This window comes from Rhizopus microsporus (genome assembly GCF_002708625.1).
Source record: "Rhizopus microsporus ATCC 52813 unplaced genomic scaffold scaffold_15, whole genome shotgun sequence".
In the NCBI taxonomy this organism is placed as follows: domain Eukaryota; kingdom Fungi; phylum Mucoromycota; class Mucoromycetes; order Mucorales; family Rhizopodaceae; genus Rhizopus; species Rhizopus microsporus.
In genome coordinates, this window is record NW_019671930.1 from 126,576 (window position 1) to 137,797 (window position 11,222).

Below are 11,222 nucleotides of genomic sequence, written 5' to 3' on the forward strand. Positions count from 1 at the left end.
CTTGGAAACACCTTGGAAACACCTTGGAAACACCTTGGAAACACCTTGGAAACACCTTGGAAACACTATCGATGCATCTTGGAAACAACTTGGGAACTGTTCATTTGCAACGATCATGAAATAAAATCATGAAGACGAACCTTGGGTCAACATGCACGTCAGTGAGGGAGTCTTATTATTTGTAATGAGGATATAATTTGCGCTGTATTTTGAGAAGCTTTAGACTGAAGTTAAATGTTGATTTAAAAACAATTATAAACCGAACTTTGACCTGTTCAACAATTGATGGTTATTTTTATCAGTATAAACAGACAAAGAGCGTCAAAAGAGAACAAGTGGGCTTTTATACTGTGCTTGAAAATATAAGAGGAGTCTTAATTGAGGGGATTGAGTAAATCGTTTTTTTTTTAACATATTGAGAGTTAGCGAGCCACGGTGGTGAAAGTGGATCAATCAATGACTGCAAATTTGAAATACGCTTTTTTTTTTGTCAAACAGAACTTCAGTATAAGCTGAACCTTTAAAAAGAAAAGCGTTCTAGTTTTCTTTTTCCCGGGCATTTCCATTTATCACCTCTCCAAATATCATATTCAGTACAACGTTCCAATAGTGAGAACAAAATTCATGCCATATGAAATGTACCAGCCTTGACATCCATGGATATATGGTTAAACAATTTTATTTATAAAATATAATGGCCACAAGGGGCGCATGATATTTTTATTATATTGTTTTTGTCCTGGCCAGTTCAAGTTGTGAGGCAGTATCTAAAAATCCCTCTGGACTCGAGGGCAAAAATGCTTTGACTGACAGATTCACGGAATAAGTGTTAAAAACACTGCTATGAAGAGTTAAATAACCATTTAATCAGTTTCTGCCCTGGGTCAGATGATGACGGTGGCTCTTTTCATGGTATAGGTAATCAAGCTCATGTAAGATAGCGCAGATTACGGGCCATCTGATAGTCTAAAACGATCTTGTTTGACAAGAGCGTGGCTTTCGAGTGGGAAGCTTATTTAAAAGGAGGGACAGAGGATCAGTTATAGACTTCGGTATTTGTAGACGGTGATGCACGTCGAGGCAATAGATGGCATGTTATTTTGTAAGAAGCTATGAGGTGTGTCGAAGGCAGCGAGTAGTGTTATAACTGGGTAACCAACCAAGATGCCACCGTATGTATCGGATTCTTTCCAGCCTTGTCATGGGTAACCAAAGAATTGGATCCAAAGAGATTGTTAGGCAACACAGTGAGAGCAGATTTAAGCTGCGTGCAGTACGCCGCTGTTCTAAGTTGTCTTGCAGATATTGCAGACGTATCTTCTTTAACAATCGTTTGCCTAGTATATCAGTATATTGCGCACAACGTTTCCACAGTGGCGTTTTTGATATAGTATATGTGGAAGTAAGTAAGTCAGAAGCGCATCATCTGGCAATGACAGAGATCGTAAGAGGAATTGCGCTTGTAGTATATGAGTACGCTCTGTCATAGTTGACAACTTCGTCTGTTGTTCCATGGATATACTGTATTTCCAAAAAATAATGAGACTGAATGTCGTGCTTTCCAAAGTTAGATGTCGTATTGAAACCGTTGTAATGTTATCAGAGTAATAACAAATACAAAAAGAATATGGCTCACTATCCCATTTGACAGTAATATTAACAGGTGGGCTGTCTTGGAGTTGAAACTAACCTAGTATTAGAAATCGCCCTCTTTAGTCTCTCTGTAAAAGTTTAAATTCTTTATTCGGTTTTTCCATGAAATCAGAAGAACATGTAGTCATATTTGGCAATGCATATTCTTGAATGGCCACCATGTAGATTGCTTCTATTTGACATGATTTCTTTGTCTTAAGTATTCAATCCTGAAATCTGTTTGAAAGAAAAACATATAAAAACCCATTTTAATCGAGTCCTTTTTTTGCTTCTTTACAGCAATTATCAAATGTCCCTCTGGGTGTTCAAAGATTTACCAATCAAAACTAGCCTGTCCTCATGGTCCTTACTCTGACTCGCTTGCCCCGCCCTCTTTGCTCTCTGGCGTGTATCTAGAACGTTCCCTACTAGTCTCTTCTGACGCCCTGGGTTCTCTCTGTCCTCCGTTCCTTTTTTTTTGTTTAAACTTTCCTGGGTAGTTATCGCTACCCTCCCCAGAATGCACCTTGGTGGTAAGTAAAACTAATATTGGGATATGTGCTCTAATACTAGCTTACTTTTTCTCTCTTTTTCTACATATACTCATTATCTCTCTCTCTTTTGACATGATGTCGTTTTATTCAAACCTATTTTTCTTTGTCGTCTTTTTACGAAAATATTTTATAAAATTAATGTCAATAATTAATAAAAATACAGTACTGTCTAACCCCACCTCTGGGCAGTTCGAATGTGAATGCTCAACTGCTTCGCTGCAGCTGATGTACTCATACACTTCTCAATCTTCAGGCCGAAAAATCTAACCTTATTCTGGACGGTATAACGCTCATAATCACGTTTCATGCTGGCCTCCTTCATACGAATGTCTTCATCTTTTGGCTTTTCTATTCGCATTGGACAAGCCGATGAAGATTTGCTGGAAGCTACATTTTTCAAGTAATCAGTGTGAGTGGCAATTGTCTCAACAACAAACTCATTTTGATCGACAATGTACTCCATGGACTCAGGGCCGCCATTCTCATCAACGACATTTCCATGTCCATCTTCAAATAAATTTTTTTTTTTTTCGAATGCCAAGAAATCATGATGACACGACATCATTTCAAGCAAAGAGGCATGGTTTCCAAAAGTACGACTTCCATTTCTGAAAATGCACTGTATAGTCAGGACATTAAATTGCAACACAAACTAAAATGATAATGTGACCCCTGAAATTTTTCCAAAGATGATCTTCGTTTAAAGAGTCAAGTATATACGATAATTTGATAAACCACTACTTCTTGCCATTGTTGCTTGTACATCCGTAATTTAACAACCATATTTCAGAGTTTTTGTTTACAACTTGCTTGAGCTTCCTACACTGCCTTCAGATGAAAAAGATTCTATATAATGATTAGATTTAAAATACTTTTTGAGATCCAAAGATTCAAAAGTGGGCAAATTAATATATCTATGGGACGTCTTTTTAAGCTTACCTATATCTAATTTATTTATACAATGGTATATGTTTTAGTTTGATATTTTGACGTTGAATGGATGTCTACGGAATATAGATAAGTTTCTTTGATCGAGGTCGCGCATATAAACGCAAGATGCAGAGCCTCGTTTATTGGCTACAGTGAAGGATTTTCAGTCCTGAAGGAATAAAGAACATATAGGTCTTACATCATTTTATAAATACTCAGAGCATGAATCAGATAGATCGCAGTAACATTATTTCGGGAATAAGTGTATTTTTATCGCCCTACAGCGTGTCAGGAGTGGCCAACTTTGCTGTGTGTTACAGAAGATAGTTGCATGATCCATTGTCATACTACCCAATTATAGTATTTTGCCCGACAGATAACCTGGGAACATACAAATTTCCAAATATAGGAAGAGACAACGCTTTTCTCTTCTTCTATGAATTTGCCATTATCTTTATGTAAAGAAAAATCAAGCATCAAAAAGGGTCATAATTACCAATTATTAAAGGATCGAACAAATTAAGACATGACCAAGTACGTATATATCTCCTTTTGCTTTAGCAAAGACTGACATCTTGATTTAAAAATATCAGAAACCGTTTAAGGCGGTATTATAAAAAAGTTAAAAATAACTTGGCGAATATGTCATTCAAGCAACCTTCTTGAGCTATCTTAAGGGTAGACATGCTACAAGACATAGCATGCAAAAGAGTTGATATGATATTAATCTGCTCATTTTGTGTTTAAAAAGCCTTGGCGATCAGAACTCATCAAGATGTGTGTATATATGTGTGTGTGTGTGTGAAACCTCATCGTAATTGACTGAGCGGGACAAGACATCGAATGCTTATAAAAGGAGGCACGCCATGATCTGATGTATTTATTAACGCCCCTTTCCTTTCTTTTTTAATTTAATTATACAAATGCGTCTCACCCTTCTTGCTTCTTTGGCTGCCATTGCCACTGCTGTTTCTGCTGTTCCTGTTGAAAAGAGAGCTGTCAAGGCCAAGGTTTACACTACCTGTTCCGTTCCTGGCACTATTGCTTTGACCTTTGACGATGGACCTTACGAATACACTTGGGCATTGGCTGATACGCTTAAATCTAAAGGTGTTACCGCCACCTTCTTCATGAACGGTAACAACTGGGTGTAAGTAACTCTCCTTTTTTTTTTTTCTTAATGATAGCCTAATTTAGCCTGATGTATTTTTTATAGTGATGTTGAACGTCAAAGCGTAAAGACTCCCGCTGGTACAAAGACTTACAAGCAAGTTATCAAGCATGTCTATGACAAGGGCCACCAAATTGGCAGCCACACTTTTAGCCACAAGGAACTTGCTGGCCTAAGTGCTTCTCAGGTCAAGTCTGAAATGACCAAGCTTGAAAAGATTTTCAAGTCTGTCATTGGTAAGACTCCTGTCTACATGCGTCCTCCTTCCGGTGCTTATGATGACAACACACTCGCTACTCTTGGTCAACTTGGATACAAGGTTATCCTCTGGGATATTGATTCCAATGACTGGAGATACAAGGATATTGCCAGCCTTGCTAGCGAACAACAAGAATACAAGAGCGTCATTGAAGCTGATAACAAGAAGAAGCCTCATGGTCATATTGCTCTTCAACATGATGTTCACAAGAAGACTGTTGACAAGCTTGTTCCTTGGGTTATCTCTTACATCAAGAGCAAGAAGAACTACAAGTTTGTCACTGTTGCTGAATGTCTTGGTAACACCAAGAACAGCGCTTACAAGAGTAAATAAATGCACTCATGTATCATTACTCATTAGAATTTAAATGTTTTAATAAACTGTGTACTTTAGAAAAATGAGCTCTCTTTTTTCAAAAATAATTGACAAAACAAGGATGCTATGTTATTTATTACTGTTGTGCTTGCAAAGTGTAGTCTATAATAAATGATTGGGTTATAAGGTCGTCTATACGTTGATAGTGTCTATCAGTGTACGGTAACAGACCATCAATGATCTAGAAATAATGCATTAGCCTCCTTGTAAACATCTATATGCTTTCTTACCTCTTTAGCAGATGGTATTTCAACAATTTCTTCTGCGCTACGCGACATTAAAATGGCATTCAATACTGTTTGTGCTACATCTGAATGTTTTGCATTTGTGTTCCAATCTCGGATGTACTTTAGCATTTTTTCGATATTTTCGATTGATAATTCTGCAAGGATTTTATCTACATTTTCTGATCCAGTAATGCTCTGGTCCCCTTCTGGTCTGGATTCAGAAACTTCCTTGAATAGATGTAGTAAACGGTAAGGCTGTTCTAGCGATAATGCCAATAGAATAGCATTTAGATAATCTTTCTTGCGCATAAAGTTTTGCAATTCTTGTTCCCTAAATTAAAATGTTAGTTATGTTGATGGACAAGACACAACGCATTTTACTTGATAATCAATTCTTCTTTTTCTTTCAACTCTTCTTCTTGTTCTTGTAAAGTGACATCTTCCCAGAAATTAACAACAGAGTCAGCACCTGCAGATACTACAAACTTTTCGTCTTTTCGAATAGCCAAAGCCCACACTTTTTCAGTGTGATTATCAAGTGTAGCCGCACACTCGTTTGTCTTGATTGTCCACACTTTCACCAGACCATCTGAAGCGGCAGACACTAATTGCATACCAGCTGTCAAAAACTCAACTCGAAGGACTGAGTTAGTATGGCCTTCAAATGTCTTTAAGCATGTGAAGTCTTTTAAATTCCATATCTTGACTGTCTTATCACCAGAACTTGTAGCCAAGACCTGGTCTACAGGAGAGAATCGTGCACACCAAACACCACGCTTGTGACCTTTCATGGTACCAACCAGTTCTCCCGTGTCCACGTTCCAAAGTTTGGCTGTCTTATCCTGTGAACCAGTTGCAAAGAATTTATCATTGGGAGCAACGCAAATGGTGTTGATGTCTTTATCGTGTGCTTGATGAGTGTATAATGATTTGGGTTTAAAGTTTTCGTCTGGGTTATCCAAATCCATCTCTCTCAAGTTCCAGTACTTTATTGTTCTATCTTGACTTCCTGTGATCATAAAAGTCTTTGATTTTCTAGATAATGCAACTGCACCTACTGATTCTGTATGTCCAACACATACACCTGCAGGCATATATTTCTTCTTATGATCTTCTTGTGCTGTATCAATCTTCCAGAGACGTGCTGTCTTATCTTTAGATGCTGTGACAAGAAGCGTACCATCTCTTGATCTATCCAAAGAAATGATCATGTCTGTGTGTCCATACAGTAAATCACAGTCTTGTGTTTCGACATTGTATATTCTTAATTGGGCACTATTGGTAGCTGCTGCCAAGTATGTCTCATCTTCTCCCACATAAGCAACATCAACAACTTCGTCATTATAACCAACAATCTGCTTTACACGTTCAAGTTGTTGTTCCAGAGAGTACATGAGAATATTTTGATCATTGGTCACGACTGCTAAAACTCTAGCGCTTTTGATATATACAACGTCTGTAATCGTATGCTGACTATTCTTTTCGGGTTCTTGTGCCTTGATCAATTTTCCAGTCTTCATATCCCACAGCTTGACAAGTCCTGAATCGCCTGCAGTATAAAAGATGTCGGATTGAGCGTATTCACTGCCAAACTTGGCCGTCACTTCCTCATTCTTTTCAACAAATCCAACTGTTTCAATCGTTTCAAAAATGGGATATGTGGCCCTAAGCTGTTTTGCTTTCCAGTCCCATACGTTCACAACTTTATCGCGAGAACCAGATATAAGGTACTGACCATCTGCAGAAAAGTCAAGACCACGGATAACACTGACATGACTCTTCAATACGGCTACACTGTTTCTTGATTGTAAATCCCAAATTCTCACTTGACAGTCGACTGCACCTGACGCAAGATACCATTTGCCTTCATGCTTGTGGAACTTGAGAGCACTGATAACGCCTCCGTGTCCTTTAAAGTTATGTGTACAGTAACCCTTATCAATATCCCACACTTTGACGGAACCATCTGCAAAACCGGTAGCTACCAAGGTTGATGTCTCATCGATATCCATGACAATCACAGGTGCAGAATCATGTGCCTTGAACGTTCGGACACATTCTCCCTTTTCAAGTTCCCAAATTCTTATGAATAAGCTTCGACTAGCGCTGACTAGATGCTTTCCATTGGGCTTAACAGCCATGGTGGTCACCAGTTCAGTATCCTATAATAAAATTAGCATGCTTTAAAGCAAATGAATAATGTTGCAAACATACGCCTTCTAATTGATGAACTTGCTTTCCTGTTGCAAGTTCAGTAACAATAATATCCTCGCTAAGTGTTGAAATCAAGTATTTTGAATCCTGAGTAATCTCAACCTTGCCACCATTATAGATTGATTCAATTGTTTTGATGGACTTGAAACTATTAAGGTATTATTATCATGTTCACAGTGTGTTTAATTCAAAGTACCTTGTCTTCAATATCAATTTCGTAGATTCATCGGCCATGTTGAGAAATAGACTGCGATAGAAACAATAAAGTTGCCCTTTTTGCTTTTCTTGTGGTAGAACTTCAGAATGAAATGCAGTCACTGTGGCTTGCTTATATCAAGGTTTATGCAATTAAAAAGAAGCTTTTACAGTCAAGTCTGAGCTGTTTACATCATATCAAAAAGAGATTAACGTACATTACAAAGACAAAAAAGAAGAACATAAACTCATATCTCAACAACGGCCTTGACAATGATCGAAGAAGAAGGATGTTTAGTAGAAAGAACATCGAAAAAAAAGAACAATACAGATGCTGTCAACGAAGTCGGCCCGGCTGGTGAAAGTATCGTTCGAAAGAGTTTTTGCTGATGCTTCCAGTGAATATGATGATGCCAAAGTCGATTTGATTAGTGAGGTTGTCAATCGAAAGATATTACCTGTTGCTGCAAGTAAAGGTGATGCCGATATCGATTTTATAGCTAGCTTGGATAAATCACACGACAACAACTCCTTCACTGAAAACCGTTTGTTCCCGACTGTGAACTCCAAACAAGCCAATATACAATTATACTCTACTATGATATATTAAATAGAGATATTATTGTACGTTGTTTATTAGTTATTCCTGCTTATCTGATTTATTGCTGATCCCAATCCGGGAATTAATTTAACAAGAGAAAAGCCCACTATACGTTTAAGCAGATTTTTATTTATAAATAATTAAAACCTCAATTGGGCGCAAGATTATAATATTACATCTTTCCCGCCTGAGATAGTTCATAAAGGAAGGATAGTGGTGATTAAAAAACCCTTTTGGGATGAAGGATAAAAATGCTTTGGAAGGAGTGAATGAAGTCAAGTGTAAGTTGCACTAGTGAGAAGGAGAAGAGGAGATCCATTCTAAGAATCTTTGCCCGAGGCGAGTGGGCGGAGTAGGCGGAAGCTTAGCGTGATATAGGTAATCAAGTTCATACAGGATTCTGCATATAGCTGGCCAGTGGATTCTCCACGAGAGCGAGGTTTTCTGGTAGGTAACATATTTAAAAGGAAGGACAATGGGTCAGAAATGGTTTGAGGCAGCACGAGTCTACAGTGCATCTGGAGACAGTGAATGGTATGGGCTTTTGCGAAGGGCTGGCCAGGGTGCCGAGGATAAGTATCGTATCGACCACCAGAGGGCTATACAACTTCACACTACCAAAGTGTTTACCTAACATAAGGCTGTCCAGTTCACTCTCTTTAATATAAAATACGATTTATCATAATTACTCTTGAATCAACTTGGTTCTTTGTTGATAGATTGACAACATAAAATTAGAATAATTAGAATAAATAACAACATTTTATCTCTTTCTTTTTGAAACTTTATAAAAGTCATATTCAACATCAAGGAACATGGAAAGATATCTCTTCCTAAACAAGTTTAACGTGACACTGCACATCGAAAAGGTTTGTTGACGACATCACAGGTAGCGCTTGTGATATTAACCCTCTCGAAAATTTCCTTGTGCGCGTAGTGTACACCGTTAAATATTATCAGGGCTAATCCATTTTTGCTGATATATAGAGGTAATGAAAGCCCTGCTTCTTCCGAGCATAGAAATAGTATGCAAACAATTGGTTGCATATGCCAGGAAAAAAGAAAAATTTCTGGCAAACATGCAGATCTCCGTTACTACTACGGTTCCATTGAAGTCGCATGCCTCGAGATCGGACTTGTCGATAGTGGCTCTCATGGCACAAAGGAGCTAAATGAAGTAGGTATCAAGGCGCCAATAATGATGAAGAGCGAAGCTCTTCAAATATCGCAACAGTACGGTATCAACATGAGCGGTATTAAGACTGTTGGCTTCATGATATACGGTAAGGAGTAAAAAAGAAAAATCAAAGAATAACCGTATATGACTTAGACTCATTTATGTAATAGGTTTAAACTTGACTGATCTTTTAGTGAACTTTGAAGGCTTAATGTCTTTGGTCACTCGATTAAAACGGCTGTGCTTGCCTGAAACGGTGGCTGATACCCCTCGTCTTTTTCCTCTTGTTTTGAAACTGGTCTTTAATGCAGTGCAAATTGTCAAAGGTACCATAAATACCATTAAAGAGGCATCGACGTCTGTTTGTTTGGATAATGACAATGACTTGCCATTCCCTCTCCTCTTTGCTATGTCAGCAGCAACAAAAGAAAAACTCCTGAAGATGATTAGCTGATACCATCATGCCTTATGCTTTCCTATCCTTATGCTCTCCTATCACTAAACCTTCCTACTGTCTCTACCAATCCTTAAATATCAAATATTCTTTTACCTCCTATACCTTTCCGCCCTTATATCCTATGCCGTTCTGCTCTTATACCCTGCTCCTATCTTTATTTATGCCATCTTACTGTGTCCAGAAGCCCTGTCAGTAGTTGTAGCTTGAAGTAACCCGACCGAAAGTAGCATCCAGTGAGTCATATATGATTTGATATATAAGATGGTTGAGCTCTTCTATACGTCTCTGTGCTATTTTTATGTCATCAACCTGGTGGGAAACAGATTGAGTTGACAGTTCAAGACGGGTCAAGGTTGACTGCACTTGTTGAGTGTATGCGTCGCGAACATTTTGTTCTTTCAATTTTCCAAGATTCCATATGATTCGTTGTACTTGTATCGGTTGATAGAGAGCAATGCTTTTAAAAGAGAAAGAGATCGTCTTGTGATCGGAACTGAGGGGTTTGTCCGTAAAGATTCTCATTTCTGGATCGCATAGTACAGTAATGCTCATGAAAAGATCAATAATACTGCTCTCTTTATGTGTCAGAAATGTAGGTTGACCAAAAACCAGTCGTCTATTCCATACGATAATGTCCTTTTCTTTAAGCCAGCGGTGTACAACGTTACCCCGAGGATTGGTCGAGCGATCCCCTGTGTAGCTGAAGCAGTTGTTTTCATCGTGGTTAGTGTAACGTACAATGATGCGAAAGAGCTCCAATTGTGCAAATCGTAAAAAACAGTCATGACTGCTTACATTTAAATGGTTAATACTCCCTTATTATCTGTTTCTTCTTTCCCTCGACCCAGCAGTTCTGTCAGCATGAAAAGTCCTTTTTCACATTTGTCTCTACGCGAGCCAAATATATGAACTTTGTTGACCTACTACAGCCAGAAAAGAGAATGTTGAGCCAGCATTCTGATAGTACATAATCTGTAATTAAAAGAGTTGACGAAAGCTGAAAAAGACCATTTGACAACAAATGTCATACCTTTATTGACAAGGCTAATACTAAGCGCACTATGAGTCATAGAGCCAACAAATAAAATTATTCGTATAAATCATAATCTATCCCCTCATCAAACGAATCTATGTTGACGAAAACTTTGATCAAAGGGTTTTCGTTTACTGTTTCAGTCCATTTTTTGGTTGTTCTATTTTTGCATTGTATGTCTACCAAGTATATCGCTTTATCTGGCGAGCCATCGTCAATTACTAATAGCGCCTTTCTACCAAACACATCTATTAAACTACTGTAATGGCTTTGAGAAGACCAAGCATTCGAAGGTGCAGTATCAAAGGAATCGAATAGCATATCCACTCTACTTTCAACTTCATCCATAGAGGGGCAAATAATTGTAATGTTTACATAACGTACTGACGGTAAGAGG

General features: G+C 38.1%; 4 protein-coding genes across 4 annotated transcripts; 2 read left to right on the forward strand and 2 right to left on the reverse strand.

Moving 5' to 3' along the window:
- The first annotated feature begins 4,017 nt into the window (after positions 1 to 4,017).
- On the forward strand, positions 4,018 to 4,907 carry RHIMIDRAFT_40174 (glycoside hydrolase/deacetylase). The gene is made up of 2 exons (XM_023615205.1): positions 4,018 to 4,266; positions 4,333 to 4,907. Exons 1-2 carry the CDS (start codon positions 4,040 to 4,042, stop codon positions 4,877 to 4,879), a joined length of 774 nt encoding a protein of 257 aa, XP_023463596.1. The 5' UTR covers positions 4,018 to 4,039; the 3' UTR covers positions 4,880 to 4,907.
- Positions 4,908 to 4,997: 90 nt separating this feature from the next.
- Positions 4,998 to 7,596, reverse strand: RHIMIDRAFT_245608 (putative U3 small nucleolar RNA-associated protein 13; the record flags this gene model as incomplete). The annotated part of the gene is made up of 5 exons (XM_023610222.1): positions 4,998 to 5,102; positions 5,152 to 5,479; positions 5,530 to 7,310; positions 7,363 to 7,510; positions 7,559 to 7,596. 5 exons carry the CDS (start codon positions 7,594 to 7,596, stop codon positions 4,998 to 5,000), a joined length of 2,400 nt encoding a protein of 799 aa, XP_023463597.1.
- Positions 7,597 to 8,965: 1,369 nt separating this feature from the next.
- On the forward strand, positions 8,966 to 9,902 carry RHIMIDRAFT_293870 (uncharacterized protein). The gene is made up of 3 exons (XM_023614023.1): positions 8,966 to 9,027; positions 9,096 to 9,441; positions 9,506 to 9,902. The coding sequence occupies exons 1-3, from the start codon at positions 8,974 to 8,976 to the stop codon at positions 9,787 to 9,789; spliced, it is 684 nt and encodes a 227-aa protein (XP_023463598.1). The 5' UTR covers positions 8,966 to 8,973; the 3' UTR covers positions 9,790 to 9,902.
- Positions 9,903 to 9,981: 79 nt separating this feature from the next.
- Positions 9,982 to 11,173, reverse strand: RHIMIDRAFT_293871 (uncharacterized protein; the record flags this gene model as incomplete). Its single annotated transcript, XM_023614024.1, has 2 exons — positions 9,982 to 10,579; positions 10,917 to 11,173. 2 exons carry the CDS (start codon positions 11,171 to 11,173, stop codon positions 9,982 to 9,984), a joined length of 855 nt encoding a protein of 284 aa, XP_023463599.1.
- Positions 11,174 to 11,222: the final 49 nt, after the last annotated feature.